The sequence below is a fragment of the Grus americana genome, chromosome 14 (genome assembly GCF_028858705.1).
Source record: "Grus americana isolate bGruAme1 chromosome 14, bGruAme1.mat, whole genome shotgun sequence".
NCBI classification, from domain to species: Eukaryota; Metazoa; Chordata; class Aves; order Gruiformes; family Gruidae; genus Grus; species Grus americana.
This window is the reverse complement of record NC_072865.1, coordinates 20,775,897-20,802,333: the sequence shown is the minus strand read 5'-3', so window position 1 is coordinate 20,802,333 and position 26,437 is coordinate 20,775,897. Positions and strand designations below refer to the sequence as shown.

Here is a 26,437-nt window from a genome sequence, read left to right as displayed (position 1 = left end):
GCACCACTGCCTGCTCTCGTTCCTTTCTTGTCACTTCCAGGCACAGCGTGAGCAGGTGGTAGCAAGGACAGATGGAGGAGGAACCCCAATGCATTTCTTTGCCTGGATGTGTTGGTCACCGAGGAGATGTTCTCATTAAAAAAATGTTGTGGTGTTTCCTTTGTGGCTTTTGTTTCACTATGTGGCATGTGGATGATGGTAATGATGGGGAGGTATTCCAAGGGGGCTAAATCCCTTGGTAAGAAGGTTCTTGGTGTGTTATTTTGGCAGTCCATGCCTACCAGAATGGGAAAGCAAGAGCTTGACATTCAGCATCTTCATAGCTCTTGACATAGCTCTTCATCAAGGTATATGAAGAGTGCTCTCTCTCTGCAGTGGAGCTGTAGTTGCTTGGTGCCTTTTCAGCCTTCTTGGAGGATTGTCATACCATCTGTGATGGGTTTGAGTTTCCAAAGGAAAGACTCCCCTGCCTTGCTTGGCATCTTTGAGGCTGTTTGCATGGATGTCCAAGTACCTGGGGCACTTGGAGTGGCACTCTCAGATTGTGGTCTTCTTCATGAAGGGAAGGGGCAGGGGCAGTCTGTCTGTCCATCTTGGCTAGACTGGAGGAAAGCATGAAGGTTGTTCCTTCCTTCCAGGGAAGAGGAATGAGAGCTCTTGCGAAAGGGCGTGTCAGTGCTTCATGTCAAGCTTCATGTGAAGCATGGTGTGGTCATTTAGAGAAAAATTTGATAAAGGAGACAGAAAAGTAGACTTGTATTCCTTGCCAGAGAAGTGGCATGAGGTACACTGGCCTGTTTTGATGTTCTTTCAGTATTTGTACCAGCCGGCACAACATACAAAATCGTCAGACATTTTTAATGTGATTTAAAACCCCCAAATAACAAAAACCACCAAAACAAACAAAAAACCCAATCCCATATCAAATTGTCCTATGCAGTATATATCATCCATTAGAGTTCTGTGCTCATAGAAATTTGGGTTGTTCTCTCGCAGCACGAAACCAATGCCATTGCCATTGGAGCTGCCGTGACATCACTTTTAGAAAGCGTACTGCTCTCCAGTGTGTAACACTTCCATCTGAGATAGCTGAAGCATTGCCAAACGTGAAGGATCAGCTGCAGTGAGTCTGCTGGACACCGTGTGTGTGATACCTCTGTGTGTTTTTTGTGGTGCTCTCATTGATGGGACGGGTCTATAAAAGTCGGCTTGAGCCTTGAGTTTGGAAATGTAACGGTGTCATGTCCTAGAGGTGAATGCGGCAGTGGCCCTGAGTAGGGCCTGGCCATCTCTTGGTGTGAAGGGTGACCATGAGCAGTGGGAAGAGTTGTGTGTGGGAATTTGAAATCCTTGGGAAGACCATGAGTGATGTCATAAGAAGACATGGTGTGCTAGCAAGATCCTTCAGTGTGCTCCACGATGTGCCGAGTACACTGGAACACATTTGAAACATCTCTGTACAAATGTGTGGAGCATGAGGAATGAAGAAGAGGAGCTAGAAGCTTTGTCCCAGTCCCAGAGCTATGATATCATTGATGAAACCTGGTGGGATGATCCTGTGATGGGTGTGCTGTGATGGATGATTATAGGCTCTTGTGGAGCGATAGGCAGGTCAGGTGAGGTGGGGTGGTGGTGCTGTATTTAAGGGAGGACTTGGATTGTATGGAGCTTGCAGTTGGCGACGACACGGTTGAGCACCTCTGGGTAAGGATTAAGGGAAAAGCAACTAAGGCGGATGTTGTTGTGGGAGTCCACTGTCAACCACCCAGCCAGGATGACCACGCCAATGAATTATTCCACAAGGAATTAAGGGATATCCCTACATCAGCTGCCCGTGTCCTTTTGCGTGATTTTAACATCCCAGAGGTTAGCTGGGAATATCATACAGCAGACACAAGCAGGTCCAGGAAATTCCTGCAGCACGTTGAAGATAACTTCTTGGTGCAGGTACTAAGGGAGCAGACTAGAAAAGGTGCCCTCCTGGCTTTGTTGTTTGTACACAGAGAAGTAGTCGTGTGTAAAGTGGTGATTGGTGGCTGTCTCGGTCACGGTGCCCATGAAGTAGTTGAGTTTCAAGTTGTTGGCCACAGGAGAAGAACTGCATGCAAAACTTTGGCCCTGGGTGTGGGGAGAGCAGACTTTGGGCTGCTGAAGGGGGTGGTCGGTGAGGTCCCCTGGGAATCTGGTTTTGAAAGTGTTTGGGTCCATGGATACTGGTCACTTTGTAAGAGCCATCTCTTAAGAGCGCAGGAGCAGGCAATGCCAAAGTGTTGGGAGTCAAGCAAGTGGGGTAGAAGGGTGGGTTGGCTAGGCAGGGATCTTCCTCTAGAACTTAATTGAGAAAGGAAATTGTATGGACGTTGGAAGCAAGGACAAGTGACATGGGAGGACTACAGAGACGTTGTTTGCAACTGTTTGCAAGTCGTGTGGCCAAAGCTTGATGAGATTTCAAGCTGGCCAGCACTGTGAAGGAGAACAAAAAGGGCTTTTTAAAATATGTTAACAGTAAAAGGAGGATAAGTGCTAGTGTCAGTCTGTTACTTGATAAAGTCGGTCACCTCACAAATTGGGACGTAGACAAAGCAGAGATGTTTAATGCCACCTTCATCAACACCAATGATGGGCCCTGGGACCGGCGGAGCCCTGTGTTGGAAGACCGTGACTGGGGGAATGATAAACTCCCAGCCAACTCTGAACAGGTTTGAGACTTGCTGCTGCAGCTGGAGGCACATAAGTAAATGGGGTTAGATCAGGCTGGCGGCCAGTCACCAGTGGGATGCCACAGGGCTCAATTGTAGGGCCAGGGCTCTTTATTGTTTCTATAAATCATCTGTATGTATCAATTGAATGTACATTAAATTGTCCAATGATACTAAATTCGGAGGAGCTGTGGACACCATTGGGGACAGAGAGGCCTTTCAGAGAGATCTGGATAGACTAGAGAGCTGGGCAGTCACCAGCTATATGAAATTTAACAAGAGCAAATGCTGGATTCTACACTTGTTGCGGGGTAATCCTGGGGTAATCCCCCAATAGAAACTGGGGATTGAGAGGCTGGAGAGCAGCCCTGTGGAAAGTGATCTGGGGTTTTGTGTTGATGGGAAGTTGAAAAGGAGTCAACAGTGTGTCCTGGCAGCCCAAAGGGCCAACTGTGTCCAGGGGTGCGTCAAACACAGCTTTGCTAGCTGTTCGAGAGAGGTGATTGTCCCACTCTGCACTGCACTAGTGCAGCCCCTCCTTGAGTGCTGTGTGCAGTTTTGTGTGCCTGAATATAAGAAGGAGATCAAACTATGAGAGCGTGTCCAAGGTAGGGTGAGCAAGACGGTGAAAGGTCTTGAGGGGCAAGAGTGATGAAGAGCAGCTGAGGTCACTTGGCTTGTTGAGCTTGGAGAAGAGAAGGCTGAGGGGTGACCTCATTGCAGCCTACAATGTTCTCCAGGGGTGCAGCCAAGGGGGAGGTGCTGATCTCCTCCTGTCTCTGGTGAGCATTGGTAGGACACAAGGAAATGGTAGGAGTGCACTGTACAATGGTTTCCAAAGTCTGGCGGAATGGGAGTCTTTTTTTTTCTGTCCGGCAACCCCAGAACTCTCTGGTAATGTTAAGGGAAAATGTCCCTTAAAAGGAATTCTTCTGTCCTGAAAATGTTTCTTTTCTGAAGAAGCAACCAGTGATGCTACAGGTAAGTCACCCATACCTAACCATTCCTATTTAGTCGTGGTATCTCCATGTTGGATCAACCGAATGTTGCCGGGATTGTAATGCCTGTAGGTTTGGACCAGCACAGCATCAGTGTCCGCTCTTGTTCCTTTGCTGCAAGGTGGCAGCAAGGACGGATGGAGGAGGGACCGCAGTGCAGTTCGTGGAGTGGGTGTGTTGGGAGGCAAGGGGATGTTCTCAGTGAAAATGTCATGGTGTTTGCTTCCTGGCTTTTGTTTGGCTGTATGATGCATGGCTCCTGCTAATGAGTGAGAGGTATTCCATGGGAACTAATGCCCTGTGTTGTTCTGGCAGTGCATGCCTGCCAGAATGGGAAAGCAAGAGCTTGTCGTTCAACGTGCAGGTGGAAACTGAGACTGGAAGAATAGCACTTCATTGAGATACATGAAGAGTGCTCAGGAGGTGTGGTTGCCCGCTGCTGTTTCAGGTTTCTTGGTGGATTGTCGTGGTGGTCTTTGATTTCTCTAAAGAAAGACAGCCCCCCGCCCCCGCCCGTGTGTTGTTTGGACTCTCTGGAGGCTGTTTGCATGGATGTCCAAGTACCCGGGGCCTGGGGCTGTGTTTCAGAGGGTGGTGGATTCTTTTGTGATGCAGCAGAGCTGTTCCTTGCTGCATGATTGCCTTGCTCTGTTATTTGCTGGGTCCTTGAGAGGCCTGGAGGCTGCAGAGTGTGGTCTTCTTCAGGAAGGGCAGGGAAGGGGAGGGGAGGTGGAGGGGCAGTCTGTCTGTCTTGCACAGGCTGGAGGAAAGCAGGAAGGTTATTACTCATCTGGATGGCTGGAAGGTGGAAAGGAAGAGGAATGAGAGGTTTTGCCAGAGGGCATGTTGGTGCTTTGTGTTGAGCGTGGTGTGGAAATGCAGAAAGTATTTTTGTAAAGGAGAGAAAGAAGAGAGGAGACGCGGTGGAAGCAGAAGAGAAGGGGAGGCAAGGATAGGGCAGGTCTGAGGCAAAAAAAGAAGAAGGAAGAGAAAGAGGAAAGAGAAATAAAAATACGTAAGGAAGAGAAACAGGGAGAGCAAAAAAGAAAAAGGAGTGAAAAAACCCACAAAAATAAGCAGGAAATAAAGAGAGGAAAGAATGAAAGAGATGAGAAGACGGGGAAAAAAGGACTGTATGCAAGGAAGAACGAAGCAAGGAAGAAAGAAAAAAGGAAGAGGAAGGAAGGAAGAGACAATAGAGGAGATTACCAGCACGCGCTGACATTATCTTTGTACACTGAATGGAGATGAGGACCTCGGCATCCTCAGTGTTCAGGGACAGTGGTCAAGGCTTGATGTAAAGGGGTGAGGAAGGGGAAAGAGCTCTTGCCAGAGGACATGTCCATGCTCCATTTCGAGAGTGAAGTGGGAGAAAGAAGAGAAAGTAGAGAAGGAAGAAAGCAAGAATAGAGGGAAAGAAAACAAGAACAAAGGAAGGAATAGGGAGAAGGTAAAGAAATGAAGAAAAGATAAATGAGTTTACTGGCATGCAGAGACACTATCACTCTACAGAGAAAGGTGGTGAGGGAGAGGAAGAAAGGAAGGAAGAAATTAAGGATGGAAGGAAGAGGACAAAGAAGAGAAAAAAGGAGATGACCAGGTCGCACCAACATTATCTTGCATCAGAATCGCAGAAGGAAAGGAAAAAGGCAAGGAAGGAATCTATGCAAGTGAAAAGCAAGCCAGGAAGGAGGAATAGGACGGAAGGAGGAGTAGGAATGCTAGAAGAAAAGAATGAGAAGTAGAGGAAGGAAATGAAGGAAAAGAAGGAAGAGGATAGACGAGACAACCAGCACGCACCGACGTTATGTCTGGACGCTGAGCGGAGCTGGTCCCTAACAGCCTCGCCCTTGGTTAGAGTCCCGCGCTGCGGCGCTGATGCCCCGTAATTAGCGCCGATGGCTCCGTCTTTGATGGTGTCCGCCGCGGGGCCGGAGGCGACTGGGGAGCTGCGAGCGGGGGGAAAGAAGCGAGAAGGGTGGAAAGAGAAGGGCAAGGGGAGTAAAGAATGGGGCACGTCAGGGCAAGAAGGGAAAGGAGAAGGAACAGAAGGAAGAAGAAAGAGGAGGAAAGAGAAGAAAACAAAGCAAGAAGAAGGAAGAGAAGACAGTAGAAAAAGAGAAGAGAAAAAAGCAAGTGAAATGAAGAAAGAATAAGGACGACGAAAAGGGAGGAAGAAGGGAAGGAATCTATGAAACCCAAAGCAAGGAAGGAATGAAAAAGACGTAAGGAGTGGGGAGGGGAAGAGGAAAATAAAGAAGGCCAAGAAAGAGTGGAAGGGAAGGAGGAGACGGGAGAGGAGACGAGCAGGACGGGTGCGGAGGCGCGGTGGACGGTGGGGAGCGTGTGAGCCGGCGGAGCAGCACACGGTGTCGCTGCAGGCTCAGAAACGGCGGTGATTGTCTCCGCGGCTCCGCCCCGGTGCGGCGGAGAGCCCGGCTGTGAGCGCGGGGGGGCGGCGCGGCGCGGGGCGGGGCGGTCAGTTGAGCGGGTGCGTGCGTGCGGCGGCGGGGAGCCGTGCGGGGCCCGGGCGGGTGTCGGCGGCGGCGGCGGCGATGGGCGTGTGTTGGGGGCCCGTGTTGCGGGTGCTGGTGCTGCAGGCGGCCTGGGCGCTGGGCGGCGGTCAGGTGCGGTACTCGGTGCCGGAGGAAGCCAAGGCCGGGACGGTGGTGGGGCGGCTGGCGCAGGACCTGGGCCTGGAGGCGGGCGAGCCGGAGGCGCGTCGGCTGCGTCTGGTGGCGCAGGGCCGTCGGGCGAGCGTGGAGGTGAGCGGGGCGAGCGGGGCGCTGGTGGTGAGCTCGCGGCTGGACCGGGAGGAGCTGTGCGGGAAGAGCGCGCCGTGCGCCCTGCGCCTGGAGGTGCTGGTGGAGCGGCCGCTGCGCGTCTTCCACGTGGAGCTGGAGGTCACGGACATCAACGACAACGCCCCGCTCTTCCCCGCCGCACGCAAAAACCTCAGTTTATCGGAGAACTCTCCTCCCGGGTCTCGGTTCCCGCTGGAGGGCGCGTCGGATGCGGATATCGGAGCCAACGCGCAGCTCTCCTATACACTCAGCCCGAGCGAGCATTTTACGCTCGATGTTAAATCTTCTGATGAAAATCTAAAATCTCTGTTTTTGGTGCTCACGAAAGCTCTGGACCGCGAGACGATGGCTGTGCACCGTTTGGTGGTGACGGCGAGTGACGGGGGCCGTCCGGCGCTGACGGGCACGGTGGAGCTGGTGATCTCGGTGCTGGATGCGAACGACAACGCGCCCCAGTTCAACCAGTCGGTGTATAAAGTGCAGCTGCTGGAGAGCGCTGCAGAGGGGACGCTGGTGGCGCGGGTGAACGCCACGGACCCGGACGAGGGTCTTAATAAGGAGTTTTCTTACAGCATCATCAGTTCGGTTCCTGCTGGTAACAGAGATCTGTTCGCCATTGATCCCAAGACGGGCGAGATCAGACTGAGGGGCGCCCTGGACTTTGAAGACGTTCGTTTACACGAGTTACAAATCGAAGCGAGAGACAAAGGGACGCCCCCTTTGTCGGGTCACTGCAGCTTGGTGGTGGTGGTGCTGGACGTGAACGACAACGCGCCGGAGGTGTGGGTGACGTCGCTGTCGGTGCCGGTGCCGGAGGACGCGGCGGCGGGGACGGTGGTGGCGCTGCTGAGCGTGTCGGACCGGGACTCGGGGGCGAACGGGCGGGTGCGCTGCGCGGTGTGGCCGGCGTCGCCGTTCGGGCTGGTGGCGACGTTCGCGGGCTCGTACTCGCTGGTGCTGCGGGAGGCGCTGGACCGGGAGCGGGTGTCGGAGTACGAGGTGGAGGTGCGGGCGGAGGACGGCGGGTCGCCGCCGCTGCGCGCCAGCCGCGGGGTGCGTGTGCCGGTGTCGGACGTGAACGACAACGCGCCGTCGTTCGCGCAGGCCGTGTACACGGTGCTGGCGCGGGAGAACAACGCGGCGGGCGCGGAGCTGGCGCGGCTGTGGGCGCGGGACCCGGACGAGGCGGGCAACGGTCGCGTGAGCTACTCGGTGGCGGAGGGCGTCGTCGGGGGCGCGTCGTCGGGCGTGGCGCGGCGGCCGGCGTCGAGCTACGTGTCGGTGGACGCGGAGAGCGGGCGGCTGTGGGCGCTGCAGCCGTTGGACTACGAGGAGCTGCAGGTGCTGCAGTTCGAGGTGCGGGCGGTGGACGCGGGGGAGCCGCCGCTGTGCGGCAACGCCACGGTGCAGCTCTTCGTGGTGGACGAGAACGACAACGCGCCGGCGCTGCTGCCGCTTGCGGGCGGCGGTCCGGGCGTGGGGGCGCCGGTCTCGGCGGCGCCGGGGCCGGGCTCGGGGGCGCTGTGGGCGTGGGCGGCGTGGGGGGCGCCGGCGGGGCAGGTGGTGGCGAAGATCCGCGCGGTGGACGCGGACTCGGGCTACAACGCGTGGCTGCGCTACGAGCTGTGGGAGCCGCGGGGGAAGGGCCCGTTCCGCGTGGGGCTGTACAGCGGCGAGGTGAGCACGGCGCGGGCGCTGGAGGAGGCGGACGGCCCGCGGCAGCGGCTGGTGATCGTGGTGCGGGACCACGGGGAGCCGGCGCGCTCGGCCACGGCCACGCTGAGCGTGTCGCTGGTGGAGGGCGCCGAGGCGGCGCTGGCGGCCGCGGGCTCGTCGTCGTCGTCGTCGTCGTCGTTGTCGGGGGCGGGGCTGCGGCCGGCGGAGGGCGGCGCGTCGTCGGCGTCGGCGACGAACGTGTGGCTGGTGGTGGCCATCTGCGCGGTGTCGAGCCTGTTCCTGCTGGCGGTGGTGCTGTACGGGGCGTCGCGGTGGGCGCCGCGGGCGGCCGTGCTGTCGGGGCCCGGGCCGGCGACGCTGGTGTGCGCCAGCGAAGTGGGGAGCTGGTCGTACTCGCAGCGCCAGAGCCGGAGCCTGTGCGTGGCGGACGGCGCGGGCAAGAGCGACCTGATGGTTTTCAGCCCCAACTTCCCGCCGCCGCCGCCCGGCCCCGCGGCGAAGGAGACGCAGCCGGAGCCGCCCGCTCTGCTGGACACGGTCAGTGGCCCTCCCTTCCTCGGCCCTTCCTCGGCCCTTTCTCGCCCGACGCCCCCTTCTCGGCCGCGCCCTGGGCAGGCGGTGGTGGGAGCCGGGCTCGGCCCCCGTGGGCGTGCGGGCGGTGGGTGCTTGGCGGGTGCTTAAGGATCTGAATGGCGCCTTTGCATCTGCCTTCGCGTCCTTGCCGGGGCCGCCCTGCTCTTGCTTTGGTGAAAAAAGCACGAAAGGTATTGCCGCAGCCAGCAGCAGTTACCGTCCGCAGCGGAGGTTTGCTGCTCTGGCTGTGAGTTGTTCTGCGGTGCAATTAAATCGCTGCCGATGTCGATGCGAGGTGCCACGACATTAGCTTTCGAGAGGCTGTTGCTTGCTGGCATGTAGCAGTTGTACCCGAGCTTGCAGGAGGAGAAGACGACAGGCAGGCTGTGGTGGTGACAGTCCCCCAAACAGTATTTCTCATAGAATCATAGATGGTTTGGGTGGAAAGGACCTTCAAGCTCATCCAGTTCCACCTCCCCTGCCGTGGGCGAACACTTGAGCAGTTTGCTCAACACCCACGCCTGGCCTTGGCAAGTTTTTTTTTTAAAAAATAAAATATTATTGCTTACTATCTTTACACACACCAGCCACAGTCAGTATCAGATGTGATTTCCTGTTGAGAAGTCTGTCCTCCTCTTCTTTGATTCTTCTCTGCAAGAGATGTGATTCAAGCTGATAACCAAGACTTTACACCCTGGCATAATTTCCCGAGCTTCACTCGCTTGACAGGGTTATTATGAAAGTAGGGAAGTCAGTGTGGACTTTTCCTATGGTCTTTTTCCATGTACGTTGTACTTGTTGGAATGGTGTTAGGGCAGAGGAGTGCAAGCCAAGGCATGTGTTAGAAACAGGAAATGTCGTCTTCTTTTCATGCTCCCCCTGTCTCCCAGGTTGTGGATTGATGTTCCTGGCCAGAGAAGTAGCGTGAAATATGTTGGCCTGTTTTGATGCCCTTTCACTGTTTGTGTCAACAGCCACATGATTTCAAAAGCCCTGGAAATCTTTTTTTATTGAAAACAAACAATCAAGAAACTCAAAACCAAATAACTGCCCCTCCCTAACAAAACCCAGTCAACTTCTCCGACACAGTTGGTATCATGCATGACAGTGCTGTGCTCATCAACATGTTGTTTTTTCCCTGAGAGTATGAAATCAATTCCATTGCTGTTTAGAGCTGTCCTGGCATCACCTTCAGAAAGAGTCTTGCTCCCAGGTGTGCCACATTGCCATCTGAGGTAGCTGAAGCTTTGTCAAATGTGAAGGGTCAGGTGCAGTGAGTCTGGGGGGCACCGTGTGTGTGATACCTCTGTGTGTTTTTTGTGGTGCTCTCGTTGATAGGAAGGGTAAGAAAAGTCAGACTGAGCCTTGACGTAGGAAAGGAAACGGGCATGTCGCAGAGGTGAATGTGGCAGTCGCCTGGCCATTACCTGATGTGAAGGGTGACCTTGATCAGTGGGAAGAGTTGTCTGTGGGAAGTGGAAATCCTTGAAGAGACCATGGGCCATGTCCCAAGAAGACCAGCATGGGAGATGATGTGCTTGTCTTGAGAACACATGTCTGGGAGTGGGGAATAGAGGATGCCTAGAGGAAAGCATGAGGCAGGATGGGCATGGAGTGTTCTTGCCCTGGCTCCTTCCTCAGGCTGCAAGTGTCTGGATTTGGAGGCCTTCTGGATCTTGAGATAGTGTGTTATATTGAAATGCCCAGAGCGTTGTCTGAGGTTATGAATATCTCGTCCATTGTGTTGCTGCGTTCCTGACGTAGGCGATGTGTTGGAAAGAAGGGGTGACATGCGGACTGTGGAATACTGTCTGATGAACATCTTCACTGCTGTTTTGGGAAAGGTGGTGTGGGCGGGTAGAGCTTCATCCTGCTGTCCTTATGTTGTGGTGGGCGTCTGCAGCAGTTTCCGCAGCCACTGATGTTGCCATGATGGTTTCTTGATCCTCCTCAGGCAGGATTTGTCAGGGGAGGTAAGGAGGAGGGTGTGACCTTTGGGTGCCCGACTTCCCCTACTTGTGCGCTTGCACAGGTGGCCTCAGTAGAGATGCTGTGTCCTCTTGTCAGTGTTAACTCATTCTGATAGGTGCATGTACATGCCAAGCCCTGCACAGTAGCCCAGCTCAGGTGTTCTACGATATAAATTCTCCCACCCAATTGATATTGTGCGTGCCCTTTGCTTCAGCGTTTGGTGTGGTTCTCTCCAAGAATAAATTGCTTGTGGACCGGGACCAGAGCTGCCACAGCTCTAATCAAAGAATCTTTGAAAGCACTAATGCACAGCTCTGTGGTGTTTCCATTTGAGATTCCCGAAAAGGCAAAAGGATTCAGGGTGAAGTTCATGCATCTGGGAAGATTCTGCCAGACACTGTGTGGCTTTGCAGCCCTCCATATGTTCTTTGTTCGAATCGTGTGGGAAGGTGAGGATGTGCAAAGGCCTGGGTCATGCTTAGAACCGAGTTTAGAGCTGGAGCATGTTACTGTGTTGGAGCAATGTCTGGGTCTTGTGGCAGTGATCGTGTGAGTGGTGCTGAGTATGGCCTGGGCGTGTGTCATGGAGAGGGTGACTCTTGAGCGGGGGACAGTCTTGTCAGATGGAAATGGAGATGCTGGGTAGAACATGGCCTGTGTCATTGGGGAAGAAGTGGAGAATGTCTGCTTAGCTGTGGAGATGCCATTTCCCATGGCGTGGGATAGGGCATGCCAGCAGACAACCTTGAGAAGAGGCCCAGCGCACAGGGCTACTTTCCCGCGATCCTCTCGGGACCTCCAGAAGTTCAGCATATCTCAGGGTGCTGTTGTTCTTTGTAGTATTTCTGCTTGTGCAGACATCTACCACGTGTGACTTTAATCACTTGGTTTTGACGTGGGATGTTGTTGGTCACACAGAAGCTTTTCAACGTTTGGATCGTGCTGCCAGCCTTCTCTGAAACTCTCTTTGGTTCCCTCTGTGCTCTTACTCTTGCCAGGCAGGGGAAGGAGTACTGTCTGCATCCAAGATGTTGGCCAACCTTGCATTTCAATACAGCGGAAGAGCATCACTTTGGTTTTCTTCTCTCCTCTCACCAAAACCTCCCACCCTTTTGGTTTTGCCTTGTCTCACATTGTCAATGTGTTGGTAACAGTGGATGAGAGGCAGGCTGCTGAATTTTGGCAGCTGTCAGGTGGCAGATGTTTGGGTGCTTTCCCATTGTTGTGGGGGATGGCTTTTCCACTCTCTGGAGCCGAGTTTGATGTTAAAAAAAAGTCCTCAGCTTTCAAGTCTCCTTCGTACTTCCCCTGTGAGGCATAAAGGGCACTATGCACTGTCCAGTTTTTACAGAACATGAGTAATTTTTTTCTGTCCAGCTTCCCCAGAAGCACTTTTTATCCTTGAAAACCAGTTTTCCTGTCTTGAAAATATTTCTTATTCTGCAGAAGCAACCAGTGATGCTGCAGGCAAGTCGCTTCAGACATAAAGTGGATGTGTTTGCGAGACAGATGTACTTTTGTTCCTGTTTAGGAATTAGCATTTAGAATGTTGCCTGGATTGTAATGCCTGTAGGTTTGGACCAGCACAGCACCACTGCCTGCTCTCGTTCCTTTCTTGTCACTTCCAGGCACAGCGTGAGCAGGTGGTAGCAAGGACAGATGGAGGAGGAACCCCAATGCATTTCTTTGCCTGGATGTGTTGGTCACCGAGGAGATGTTCTCATTAAAAAAATGTTGTGGTGTTTCCTTTGTGGCTTTTGTTTCACTATGTGGCATGTGGATGATGGTAATGATGGGGAGGTATTCCAAGGGGGCTAAATCCCTTGGTAAGAAGGTTCTTGGTGTGTTATTTTGGCAGTCCATGCCTACCAGAATGGGAAAGCAAGAGCTTGACATTCAGCATCTTCATAGCTCTTGACATAGCTCTTCATCAAGGTATATGAAGAGTGCTCTGTCTCTGCAGTGGAGCTGTAGTTGCTTGGTGCCTTTTCAGCCTTCTTGGAGGATTGTCATACCATCTGTGATGGGTTTGAGTTTCCGAAGGAAAGACTCCCCTGCCTTGCTTGGCATCTTTGAGGCTGTTTGCATGGATGTCCAAGTACCTGGGGCACTTGGAGTGGCACTCTCAGATTGTGGTCTTCTTCATGAAGGGAAGGGGCAGGGGCAGTCTGTCTGTCCATCTTGGCTAGACTGGAGGAAAGCATGAAGGTTGTTCCTTCCTTCCAGGGAAGAGGAATGAGAGCTCTTGCCAAAGGGCGTGTCAGTGCTTCATGTCAAGCTTCATGTGAAGCATGGTGTGGTCATTTAGAGAAAAATTTGATAAAGGAGACAGAAAAGTAGACTTGTATTCCTTGCCAGAGAAGTGGCATGAGGTACACTGGCCTGTTTTGATGTTCTTTCAGTATTTGTACCAGCCGGCACAACATACAAAATCGTCAGACATTTTTAATGTGATTTAAAACCCCCAAATAACAAAAACCACCAAAACAAACAAAAAACCCAATCCCATATCAAATTGTCCTATGCAGTATATATCATCCATTAGAGTTCTGTGCTCATAGAAATTTGGGTTGTTCTCTCGCAGCACGAAACCAATGCCATTGCCATTGGAGCTGCCGTGACATCACTTTTAGAAAGCGTACTGCTCTCCAGTGTGTAACACTTCCATCTGAGATAGCTGAAGCATTGCCAAACGTGAAGGATCAGCTGCAGTGAGTCTGCTGGACACCGTGTGTGTGATACCTCTGTGTGTTTTTTGTGGTGCTCTCATTGATGGGACGGGTCTATAAAAGTCGGCTTGAGCCTTGAGTTTGGAAATGTAACGGTGTCATGTCCTAGAGGTGAATGCGGCAGTGGCCCTGAGTAGGGCCTGGCCATCTCTTGGTGTGAAGGGTGACCATGAGCAGTGGGAAGAGTTGTGTGTGGGAATTTGAAATCCTTGGGAAGACCATGAGTGATGTCATAAGAAGACATGGTGTGCTAGCAAGATCCTTCAGTGTGCTCCACGATGTGCCGAGTACACTGGAACACATTTGAAACATCTCTGTACAAATGTGTGGAGCATGAGGAATGAAGAAGAGGAGCTAGAAGCTTTGTCCCAGTCCCAGAGCTATGATATCATTGATGAAACCTGGTGGGATGATCCTGTGACGGGTGTGCTGTGATGGATGATTATAGGCTCTTGTGGAGCGATAGGCAGGTCAGGTGAGGTGGGGTGGTGGTGCTGTATTTAAGGGAGGACTTGGATTGTATGGAGCTTGCAGTTGGCGACGACACGGTTGAGCACCTCTGGGTAAGGATTAAGGGAAAAGCAACTAAGGCGGATGTTGTTGTGGGAGTCCACTGTCAACCACCCAGCCAGGATGACCACGCCAATGAATTATTCCACAAGGAATTAAGGGATATCCCTACATCAGCTGCCCGTGTCCTTTTGCGTGATTTTAACATCCCAGAGGTTAGCTGGGAATATCATACAGCAGACACAAGCAGGTCCAGGAAATTCCTGCAGCACGTTGAAGATAACTTCTTGGTGCAGGTACTAAGGGAGCAGACTAGAAAAGGTGCCCTCCTGGCTTTGTTGTTTGTACACAGAGAAGTAGTCGTGTGTAAAGTGGTGATTGGTGGCTGTCTCGGTCACGGTGCCCATGAAGTAGTTGAGTTTCAAGTTGTTGGCCACAGGAGAAGAACTGCCAGCAAAACTTTGGCCCTGGGTGTGGGGAGAGCAGACTTTGGGCTGCTGAAGGGGGTGGTCGGTGAGGTCCCCTGGGAATCTGGTTTTGAAAGTGTTTGGGTCCATGGATACTGGTCACTTTGTAAGAGCCATCTCTTAAGAGCGCAGGAGCAGGCAATGCCAAAGTGTTGGGAGTCAAGCAAGTGGGGTAGAAGGGTGGGTTGGCTAGGCAGGGATCTTCCTCTAGAACTTAATTGAGAAAGGAAATTGTATGGACGTTGGAAGCAAGGACAAGTGACATGGGAGGACTACAGAGACGTTGTTTGCAACTGTTTGCAAGTCGTGTGGCCAAAGCTTGATGAGATTTCAAGCTGGCCAGCACTGTGAAGGAGAACAAAAAGGGCTTTTTAAAATATGTTAACAGTAAAAGGAGGATAAGTGCTAGTGTCAGTCCGTTACTTGATAAAGTCGGTCACCTCACAAATTGGGACGTAGACAAAGCAGAGATGTTTAATGCCACCTTCATCAACACCAATGATGGGCCCTGGGACCGGCGGAGCCCTGTGTTGGAAGACCGTGACTGGGGGAATGATAAACTCCCAGCCAACTCTGAACAGGTTTGAGACTTGCTGCTGCAGCTGGAGGCACATAAGTAAATGGGGTTAGATCAGGCTGGCGGCCAGTCACCAGTGGGATGCCACAGGGCTCAATTGTAGGGCCAGGGCTCTTTATTGTTTCTATAAATCATCTGTATGTATCAATTGAATGTACATTAAATTGTCCAATGATACTAAATTCGGAGGAGCTGTGGACACCATTGGGGACAGAGAGGCCTTTCAGAGAGATCTGGATAGACTAGAGAGCTGGGCAGTCACCAGCTATATGAAATTTAACAAGAGCAAATGCTGGATTCTACACTTGTTGCGGGGTAATCCTGGGGTAATCCCCCAATAGAAACTGGGGATTGAGAGGCTGGAGAGCAGCCCTGTGGAAAGTGATCTGGGGTTTTGTGTTGATGGGAAGTTGAAAAGGAGTCAACAGTGTGTCCTGGCAGCCCAAAGGGCCAACTGTGTCCAGGGGTGCATCAAACACAGCTTTGCTAGCTGTTCGAGAGAGGTGATTGTCCCACTCTGCACTGCACTAGTGCAGCCCCTCCTTGAGTGCTGTGTGCAGTTTTGTGTGCCTGAATATAAGAAGGAGATCAAACTATGAGAGCGTGTCCAAGGTAGGGTGAGCAAGACGGTGAAAGGTCTTGAGGGGCAAGAGTGATGAAGAGCAGCTGAGGTCACTTGGCTTGTTGAGCTTGGAGAAGAGAAGGCTGAGGGGTGACCTCATTGCAGCCTACAATGTTCTCCAGGGGTGCAGCCAAGGGGGAGGTGCTGATCTCCTCCTGTCTCTGGTGAGCATTGATAGGACACAAGGAAATGGTAGGAAGCTGCGTCAGGGGAAGTTTAGACTGGATGTTAGGAAAAGGTTCTTCACTGAGAGGGTGGTCATTCATTGGAACAGCCTCCCCTCGGAAGTGGTCAGGGTGCCAAACCTGTCAGAGCTCATGGAGTGCACTGCACAATGGTTTCCAAAGTCTGGCGGAATGGGAGTCTTTTTTTTTCTGTCCGGCAACCCCAGAACTCTCTGGTAATGTTAAGGGAAAATGTCCCTTAAAAGGAATTCTTCTGTCCTGAAAATGTTTCTTTTCTGAAGAAGCAACCAGTGATGCTACAGGTAAGTCACCCATACCTAACCATTCCTATTTAGTCGTGGTATCTCCATGTTGGATCAACCGAATGTTGCCGGGATTGTAATGCCTGTAGGTTTGGACCAGCACAGCATCAGTGTCCGCTCTTGTTCCTTTGCTCCAAGGTGGCAGCAAGGACGGATGGAGGAGGGACCGCAGTGCAGTTCGTGGAGTGGGTGTGTTGGGAGGCAAGGGGATGTTCTCAGTGAAAATGTCATGGTGTTTGCTTCCTGGCTTTTGTTTGGCTGTATGATGCATGGCTCCTGCTAATGAGTGAGAGGTATTCCATGGGAACTAATGCCCTGTGTTGTTCTGGCAGTGCATGCCTGCCAGAATGGGAAAGCAAGAGCTTGTCGTTCAACGTGCAGGTGGAAACTGAGACTGGAAGAATAGCACTTCATTGAGATACATGAAGAGTGCTCAGGAGGTGTGGTTGCCCGCTGCTGTTTCAGGTTTCTTGGTGGATTGTCGTGGTGGTCTTTGATTTCTCTAAAGAAAGACAGTCCCCCGCCCCCGCCCGTGTGTTGTTTGGACTCTCTGGAGGCTGTTTGCATGGATGTCCAAGTACCCGGGGCCTGGGGCTGTGTTTCAGAGGGTGGTGGATTCTTTTGTGATGCAGCAGAGCTGTTCCTTGCTGCATGATTGCCTTGCTCTGTTATTTGCTGGGTCCTTGAGAGGCCTGGAGGCTGCAGAGTGTGGTCTTCTTCAGGAAGGGCAGGGAAGGGGAGGGGAGGTGGAGGGGCAGTCTGTCTGTCTTGCACAGGCTGGAGGAAAGCAGGAAGGTTATTACTCATCTGGATGGCTGGAAGGTGGAAAGGAAGAGGAATGAGAGGTTTTGCCAGAGGGCATGTTGGTGCTTTGTGTTGAGCGTGGTGTGGAGATGCAGAAAGTATTTTTGTAAAGGAGAGAAAGAAGAGAGGAGACGCGGTGGAAGCAGAAGAGAAGGGGAGGCAAGGATAGGGCAGGTCTGAGGCAAAAAAAGAAGAAGGAAGAGAAAGAGGAAAGAGAAATAAAAATACGTAAGGAAGAGAAACAGGGAGAGCAAAAAAGAAAAAGGAGCGAAAAAACCCACAAAAATAAGCAGGAAATAAAGAGAGGAAAGAATGAAAGAGATGAGAAGACGGGGAAAAAAGGACTGTATGCAAGGAAGAACGAAGCAAGGAAGAAAGAAAAAAGGAAGAGGAAGGAAGGAAGAGACAATAGAGGAGATTACCAGCGCACGCTGACATTATCTTTGTACACTGAATGGAGATGAGGACCTCGGCATCCTCAGTGTTCAGGGACAGTGGTCAAGGCTTGATGTAAAGGGGTGAGGAAGGGGAAAGAGCTCTTGCCAGAGGACATGTCCATGCTCCATTTCGAGAGTGAAGTGGGAGAAAGAAGAGAAAGTAGAGAAGGAAGAAAGCAAGAATAGAGGGAAAGAAAACAAGAACAAAGGAAGGAATAGGGAGAAGGTAAAGAAATGAAGAAAAGATAAATGAGTTTACTGGCATGCAGAGACACTATCACTCTACAGAGAAAGGTGGTGAGGGAGAGGAAGAAAGGAAGGAAGAAATTAAGGATGGAAGGAAGAGGACAAAGAAGAGAAAAAAGGAGATGACCAGGTCGCACCAACATTATCTTGCATCAGAATCGCAGAAGGAAAGGAAAAAGGCAAGGAAGGAATCTATGCAAGTGAAAAGCAAGCCAGGAAGGAGGAATAGGACGGAAGGAGGAGTAGGAATGCTAGAAGAAAAGAATGAGAAGTAGAGGAAGGAAATGAAGGAAAAGAAGGAAGAGGATAGACGAGACAACCAGCACGCACCGACGTTATGTCTGGACGCTGAGCGGAGCTGGTCCCTAACAGCCTCGCCCTTGGTTAGAGTCCCGCGCTCCGGCGCTGATGCCCCGTAATTAGCGCCGATGGCTCCGTCTTTGATGGTGTCCGCCGCGGGGCCGGAGGCGACTGGGGAGCTGCGAGCGGGGGGAAAGAAGCGAGAAGGGTGGAAAGAGAAGGGCAAGGGGAGTAAAGAATGGGGCACGTCAGGGCAAGAAGGGAAAGGAGAAGGAACAGAAGGAAGAAGAAAGAGGAGGAAAGAGAAGAAAACAAAGCAAGAAGAAGGAAGAGAAGACAGTAGAAAAAGAGAAGAGAAAAAAGCAAGTGAAATGAAGAAAGAATAAGGACGACGAAAAGGGAGGAAGAAGGGAAGGAATCTATGAAACCCAAAGCAAGGAAGGAATGAAAAAGACGTAAGGAGTGGGGAGGGGAAGAGGAAAATAAAGAAGGCCAAGAAAGAGTGGAAGGGAAGGAGGAGGCGGGAGAGGAGACGAGCAGGACGGGTGCGGAGGCGCGGTGGACGGTGGGGAGCGTGTGAGCCGGCGGAGCAGCACACGGTGTCGCTGCAGGCTCAGAAACGGCGGTGAGCGTCTCCGCGGCTCCGCCCCGGTGCGGCGGAGAGCCCGGCTGTGAGCGCGGGGGGGCGGCGCGGCGCGGGGCGGGGCGGTCAGTTGAGCGGGTGCGTGCGTGCGGCGGCGGGGAGCCGTGCGGGGCCCGGGCGGGTGTCGGCGGCGGCGGCGGCGATGGGCGTGTGTTGGGGGCCCGTGTTGCGGGTGCTGGTGCTGCAGGCGGCCTGGGCGCTGGGCGGCGGTCAGGTGCGGTACTCGGTGCCGGAGGAAGCCAAGGCCGGGACGGTGGTGGGGCGGCTGGCGCAGGACCTGGGCCTGGAGGCGGGCGAGCCGGAGGCGCGTCGGCTGCGTCTGGTGGCGCAGGGCCGTCGGGCGAGCGTGGAGGTGAGCGGGGCGAGCGGGGCGCTGGTGGTGAGCTCGCGGCTGGACCGGGAGGAGCTGTGCGGGAAGAGCGCGCCGTGCGCCCTGCGCCTGGAGGTGCTGGTGGAGCGGCCGCTGCGCGTCTTCCACGTGGAGCTGGAGGTCACGGACATCAACGACAACGCCCCGCTCTTCCCCGCCGCACGCAAAAACCTCAGTTTACCGGAGAACTCTCCTCCCGGGTCTCGGTTCCCGCTGGAGGGCGCGTCGGATGCGGATATCGGAGCCAACGCGCAGCTCTCCTATACACTCAGCCCCAGCGAGCATTTCGGTTTGGAAATGAAATCTAAAGACGAAAAGAAGATGTTACTAGTCCTCTTGTTAACGAAAGCTCTGGACCGCGAGACGATGGCTGTGCACCGTTTGGTGGTGACGGCGAGTGACGGGGGCCGTCCGGCGCTGACGGGCACGGTGGAGCTGGTGATCTCGGTGCTGGATGCGAACGACAACGCGCCCCAGTTCAACCAGTCGGTGTATAAAGTGCAGCTGCCGGAAAATGCTGCCCCGGGAACTGTGTTACTCCAGCTAACAGCGTCAGACAAAGATGAGGGAATTAATCGAGAGATAGATTATTTCTTTAGCAACATGATTTCTACCAAAGTCCAGGACTTGTTCATAATGGACAGAAAATCGGGGGAGATACGCACTGCCGGTGAATTGGATTTCGAGGACGTTCAGTCGTACGACCTGGAGATCGAAGCGAGAGACAAAGGGACGCCCCCTTTGTCCGGTCACAGCAGCGTGGAGCTGGAGGTGCTGGACGTGAACGACAACGCGCCGGAGGTGTGGGTGACGTCGCTGTCGGTGCCGGTGCCGGAGGACGCGGCGGCGGGGACGGTGGTGGCGCTGCTGAGCGTGTCGGACCGGGACTCGGGGGCGAACGGGCGGGTGCGCTGCGCGGTGTGGCCGGCGTCGCCGTTCGGGCTGGTGGCGACGTTCGCGGGCTCGTACTCGCTGGTGCTGCGGGAGGCGCTGGACCGGGAGCGGGTGTCGGAGTACGAGGTGGAGGTGCGGGCGGAGGACGGCGGGTCGCCGCCGCTGCGCGCCAGCCGCGGGGTGCGTGTGCCGGTGTCGGACGTGAACGACAACGCGCCGTCGTTCGCGCAGGCCGTGTACACGGTGCTGGCGCGGGAGAACAACGCGGCGGGCGCGGAGCTGGCGCGGCTGTGGGCGCGGGACCCGGACGAGGCGGGCAACGGTCGCGTGAGCTACTCGGTGGCGGAGGGCGTCGTCGGGGGCGCGTCGTCGGGCGTGGCGCGGCGGCCGGCGTCGAGCTACGTGTCGGTGGACGCGGAGAGCGGGCGGCTGTGGGCGCTGCAGCCGTTGGACTACGAGGAGCTGCAGGTGCTGCAGTTCGAGGTGCGGGCGGTGGACGCGGGGGAGCCGCCGCTGTGCGGCAACGCCACGGTGCAGCTCTTCGTGGTGGACGAGAACGACAACGCGCCGGCGCTGCTGCCGCTTGCGGGCGGCGGTCCGGGCGTGGGGGCGCCGGTCTCGGCGGCGTCGGGGCCGGTCTCGGGGGCGCTGTGGGCGTGGGCGGCGTGGGGGGCGCCGGCGGGGCAGGTGGTGGCGAAGATCCGCGCGGTGGACGCGGACTCGGGCTACAACGCGTGGCTGCGCTACGAGCTGTGGGAGCCGCGGGGGAAGGGCCCGTTCCGCGTGGGGCTGTACAGCGGCGAGGTGAGCACGGCGCGGGCGCTGGAGGAGGCGGACGGCCCGCGGCAGCGGCTGGTGATCGTGGTGCGGGACCACGGGGAGCCGGCGCGCTCGGCCACGGCCACGCTGAGCGTGTCGCTGGTGGAGGGCGCCGAGGCGGCGCTGGCGGCCGCGGGCTCGTCGTCGTCGTCGGGGGCGGGGCTGCGGCCGGCGGAGGGCGGCGCGTCGTCGGCGTCGGCGACGAACGTGTGGCTGGTGGTGGCCATCTGCGCGGTGTCGAGCCTGTTCCTGCTGGCGGTGGTGCTGTACGGGGCGTCGCGGTGGGCGCCGCGGGCGGCCGTGCTGTCGGGGCCCGGGCCGGCGACGCTGGTGTGCGCCAGCGAAGTGGGGAGCTGGTCGTACTCGCAGCGCCAGAGCCGGAGCCTGTGCGTGGCGGACGGCGCGGGCAAGAGCGACCTGATGGTTTTCAGCCCCAACTTCCCGCCGCCGCCGCCCGGCCCCGCGGCGAAGGAGACGCAGCCGGAGCCGCCCGCTCTGCTGGACACGGTCAGTGGCCCTCCCTTCCTCGTCCTTTCCTCGGCCCTTCCTCGCCCGACGCCCCCTTCTCGGCCGCGCCCTGGGCAGGCGGTGGTGGGAGCCGGGCTCGGCCCCCGTGGGCGTGCGGGCGGTGGGTGCTTGGCGGGTGCTTAAGGATCTGAATGGCGCCTTTGCATCTGCCTTCGCGTCCTTGCCGGGGCCGCCCTGCTCTTGCTTTGGTGAAAAAAGCACGAAAGGTATTGCCGCAGCCAGCAGCAGTTACCGTCCGCAGCGGAGGTTTGCTGCTCTGGCTGTGAGTTGTTCTGCGGTGCAATTAAATCGCTGCCGATGTCGATGCGAGGTGCCACGACATTAGCTTTCGAGAGGCTGTTGCTTGCTGGCATGTAGCAGTTGTACCCGAGCTTGCAGGAGGAGTAGAAGAGAGGCAGGCCGTGGTGGTGACAGTCCCCCAAACAGTATTTCTCATAGAATCATAGATGGTTTGGGTGGAAAGGACCTTCAAGCTCATCCAGTTCCACCTCCCCTGCCGTGGGCGATCACTTGAGCAGTTTGCTCAACGCCCACGCCTGGCCTTGAGAAGTTTTTTTAAAAAAAATAAAATATTATTGCTTACTATCTTTACACACACCAGCCACAGTCAGTATCAGATGTGATTTCCTGTTGAGAAGTCTGTCCTCCTCTTCTTTGATTCTTCTCTGCAAGAGATGTGATTCAAGCTGATAACCAAGACTTTACACCCTGGCATAATTTCCCGAGCTTCACTCGCTTGACAGGGTTATTATGAAAGTAGGGAAGTCAGTGTGGACTTTTCCTATGGTCTTTTTCCATGTACGTTGTACTTGTTGGAATGGTGTTAGGGCAGAGGAGTGCAAGCCAAGGCATGTGTTAGAAACAGGAACTGTCTTTTTCTTTTCATGCTCCCCCTGTCTCCCAGGTTGTGGATTGATGTTCCTGGCCAGAGAAGTAGCGTGAAATATGTTGGCCTGTTTTGATGCCCTTTCACTGTTTGTGTCAACAGCCACATGATTTCAAAAGCCCTGGAAATCTTTTTTTATTGAAAACAAACAATCAAGAAACTCAAAACCAAATAACTGCCCCTCCCTAACAAAACCCAGTCAACTTCTCCGACACAGTTGGTATCATGCATGACAGTGCTGTGCTCATCAACATGTTGTTTTTTCCCTGAGAGTATGAAATCAATTCCATTGCTGTTTAGAGCTGTCCTGGCATCACCTTCAGAAAGAGTCTTGCTCCCAGGTGTGCCACATTGCCATCTGAGGTAGCTGAAGCTTTGTCAAATGTGAAGGGTCAGGTGCAGTGAGTCTGGGGGGCACCGTGTGTGTGATACCTCTGTGTGTTTTTTGTGGTGCTCTCGTTGATAGGAAGGGTAAGAAAAGTCAGACTGAGCCTTGACGTAGGAAAGGAAACGGGCATGTCGCAGAGGTGAATGTGGCAGTCGCCTGGCCATTACCTGATGTGAAGGGTGACCTTGATCAGTGGGAAGAGTTGTCTGCGGGAAGTGGAAATCCTTGAAGAGACCATGGGCCATGTCCCAAGAAGACCAGCATGGGAGATGATGTGCTTGTCTTGAGAACACATGTCTGGGAGTGGGGAATAGAGGATGCCTAGAGGAAAGCATGAGGCAGGATGGGCATGGAGTGTTCTTGCCCTGGCTCCTTCCTCAGGCTGCAAGTGTCTGGATTTGGAGGCCTTCTGGATCTTGAGATAGTGTGCTATATTGAAATGCCCAGAGCGTTGTCTGAGGTTATGAATATCTCGTCCATTGTGTTGCTGCGTTCCTGACGTAGGCGATGTGTTGGAAAGAAGGGGTGACATGCGGACTGTGGAATACTGTCTGATGAACATTTTCACTGCTGTTTTGGGAAAGGTGGTGTGGGCGGGTAGAGCTTCATCCTGCTGTCCTTATGTTGTGGTGGGCGTCTGCAGCAGTTTCCGCAGCCACTGATGTTGCCATGATGGTTTCTTGATCCTCCTCAGGCAGGATTTGTCAGGGGAGGTAAGGAGGAGGGTGTGACCTTTGGGTGCCCGACTTCCCCTACTTGTGCGCTTGCACAGGTGGCCTCAGTAGAGATGCTGTGTCCTCTTGTCAGTGTTAACTCATTCTGATAGGTGCATGTACATGCCAAGCCCTGCACAGTAGCCCAGCTCAGGTGTTCTACGATATAAATTCTCCCACCCAATTGATATTGTGCGTGCCCTTTGCTTCAGCGTTTGGTGTGGTTCTCTCCAAGAATAAATTGCTTGTGGACCGGGACCAGAGCTGCCACAGCTCTAATCAAAGAATCTTTGAAAGCACTAATGCACAGCTCTGTGGTGTTTCCATTTGAGATTCCCGAAAAGGCAAAAGGATTCAGGGTGAAGTTCATGCATCTGGGAAGATTCTGCCAGACACTGTGTGGCTTTGCAGCCCTCCATATGTTCTTTGTTCGAATCGTGTGGGAAGGTGAGGATGTGCAAAGGCCTGGGTCATGCTTAGAACCGAGTTTAGAGCTGGAGCATGTTACTGTGTTGGAGCAATGTCTGGGTCTTGTGGCAGTGATCGTGTGAGTGGTGCTGAGTATGGCCTGGGCGTGTGTCATGGAGAGGGTGACTCTTGAGCGGGGGACAGTCTTGTCAGATGGAAATGGAGATGCTGGGTAGAACACGGCCTGTGTCATTGGGGAAGAAGTGGAGAATGTCTGCTTAGCTGTGGAGATGCCATTTCCCATGGCGTGGGATAGGGCATGCCAGCAGACAACCTTGAGAAGAGGCCCAGCGCACAGGGCTACTTTCCCGCGATCCTCTCGGGACCTCCAGAAGTTCAGCATATCTCAGGGTGCTGTTGTTCTTTGTAGTATTTCTGCTTGTGCAGACATCTACCACGTGTGACTTTTATCACTTGGTTTTGACGTGGGATGTTGTTGGTCACACAGAAGCTTTTCCACGTTTGGATCGTGCTGCCAGCCTTCTCTGAAACTCTCTTTGGTTCCCTCTGTGCTCTTACTCTTGCCAGGCAGGGGAAGGAGTACTGTCTGCATTCAAGATGTTGGCCAACCTTGCATTTCAATACAGCGGAAGAGCATCACTTTGGTTTTCTCCTCTCACCAAAACCTCCCACCCTTTTGGTTTTGCCTTGTCTCACATTGTCAATGTGTTGGTAACAGTGGATGAGAGGCAGGCTGCTGAATTTTGGCAGCTATCAGGTGGCAGATGTTTGGGTGCTTTCCCATTGTTGTGGGGGATGGCTTTTCCACTCTCTGGAGCCGAGTTTGATGTTAAAAAAAAGTCCTCAGCTTTCAAGTCTCCTTCGTACTTCCCCTGTGAGGCATAAAGGGCACTATGCACTGTCCAGTTTTTACAGAACATGAGTAATTTTTTTCTGTCCAGCTTCCCCAGAAGCACTTTTTATCCTTGAAAACCAGTTTTCCTGTCTTGAAAATATTTCTTATTCTGAAGAAGCAACCAGTGATGCTGCAGGCAAGTCACCTCAGACATAAAGTGGATGTGTTTGTGAGACAGATGTACTTTTGTTCCTGTCTAGCTGTGGCATCTTTATGTTGGATCAACTGAATATTGCCTGGATCGATGGAGCTGGGACCCCAGTGCATTTCTTTGACTGGATGTGTTGGGCATTGAGGAGATGTTCTCATTAAAAAAAAAAGTCATGCTGTTTCCTTCGTGGCTTTTGTTTGGCTATGTGATGCGTGGATCATGTTAACGAAGGGGAGGTATTCCTTGGGGGCTAAATCCCTTGGGTAACAAGGTTCTCGGTGTGTTGTTCTGGTAGTGGTTGCCTGCTGGAACAGGAAAGCAAGAGTTTGACATTCAGCGTGTAGGTGGAAAATGAGTCAGGAATAATACCTCTTGATCAAGGTACCTGAAGAGTGCTCTGGAGCTGTAGTTGCTTGGTGGGTTTTCAGCCTTCTTGGAAGTATGTCATGCTGGTTTGTGATGGGTTTGAGTTTCCAAAGGAAATACTTCCTTGCATTGCTTGACATCTTTGATGCTGTTTGCGTGGAAGTCCAAGTATCCGGGGCACTTGTGCCACCCTTAGAGTGTGATCTTGTTCATGAAGGGAAGGGGCAGGGGCAGTCTGTGTGTCTTTCATAGAGTAGAGGAAAGTAGGAAAGTTGTTCCTTCCAGGGAAGAGGAATGAGGGCTCTTGCCAAAGGGCGTGTCGGTGCTTCATGTCAAGTTTCATGTTAAGCATGGCGTAGTCATTTAGAAAAAAAAATTGGTAAAGGAGACCAAAAAGAAGTCTTGTGGTCCTTGCCAGAGAAGTGGCGTGATGTACACTGGCCTGTTTTGATAATCTTTCAGTATTTGTACCAGCAGTCACAGCAATACAAAAGTCTCAGAAATCTTCAGTGTGATTAAACCCCCCCCCAAAAAAACCAAAACCCAACAAACCAGACAAAAACCCTCAAACCCTTCTCAAGTTGTCCTACACAGTAGATATCACCCATTAGAGTTCTGTGCTCATAGAAATTTTGGGTTGTTCTCTCCCAGTATGAAACCAATACCCTTGCCATTAGAGCTGCCCTGACATCACTTTTAGAAAGCGTACTGCTCTCCAGTGTGTAACAATTCTGTCTGAGATAGATATGCGTTGCCAAGCATAAATGGTCAGCTGCAGAGTGTCTTCATGACACTGTGTACATCATAACAGCTGTGGGTTTTCTTGTGGTGCTCTCATTGATGGGAAGGGTCTGTAACAGCTGGATTGAGCCTTGAGGTGGGAAAGGAAGCCATGGCATGTTGCAGAGGTTAATGCGCAGTGGCACTGATTAGGGTGATGTGCTTGCCTTGAGAACACATGTCTGGGAGTGGGGAACGGAGGATGCCTGAAAGGAAAGGGTGAGGCAGGATGGGCACGGTGTGTTCTTGCCCCAGATGCTTTCCCAGGCTCCCAAGGGTCTGGAGTTGGAGGCCTTCTGCCACAGAAGGACATGACTTCCATTGGAGGGATCTGTCATGGGGCGGGGGTGGGTGACCTTGAGCCCGTAAGCGTCTTGCCTGAGTAAATGGAGATACGGGGAGAACGTGGATTGTGTCATTGGGGAAGAACTGAGAATGTTCACTTAGCTGGGGATCCCGTAACTCATAGCATGAGAAAGAGGATGCTGGTAAAAAACCTTGAGAAGAGGTCTGGCACACAGTACTACTTGCTCAGAATCCTGTCAGAACCTCCAGAAGTTCTGCGTATCCTTGTGCCCTGTTGTTCTCTTCTTGCGTTTCAGTACGGTGGAATGGGATTGTTTTGAGGTTATGACCACATGTCAGCAGACACAGAACCACGGTGCTGCTGCTTG

The 26,437-nt window shown here is 53.5% G+C and overlaps 2 protein-coding genes across 2 annotated transcripts; both read left to right on the top strand.

Annotated features, from left to right (window-relative positions):
* The first annotated feature begins 6,232 nt into the window (after window positions 1-6,232).
* LOC129212999 (protocadherin alpha-3-like) lies at window positions 6,233-9,653 on the top strand. Its single transcript, XM_054842271.1, is given in 4 exon segments — window positions 6,233-8,728; window positions 8,731-8,828; window positions 8,831-8,998; window positions 9,642-9,653. Coding segments are annotated over 4 exon segments (2,754 nt in total). The 5' UTR covers window positions 6,233-6,252.
* A 9,013-nt stretch (window positions 9,654-18,666) lies between these two features.
* Window positions 18,667-22,071, top strand: LOC129212998 (protocadherin alpha-2-like). The gene is given in 4 exon segments (XM_054842269.1): window positions 18,667-21,147; window positions 21,150-21,247; window positions 21,250-21,417; window positions 22,060-22,071. Coding segments are annotated over 4 exon segments (2,739 nt in total). The 5' UTR covers window positions 18,667-18,686.
* The last annotated feature ends 4,366 nt before the right edge of the window (window positions 22,072-26,437 follow it).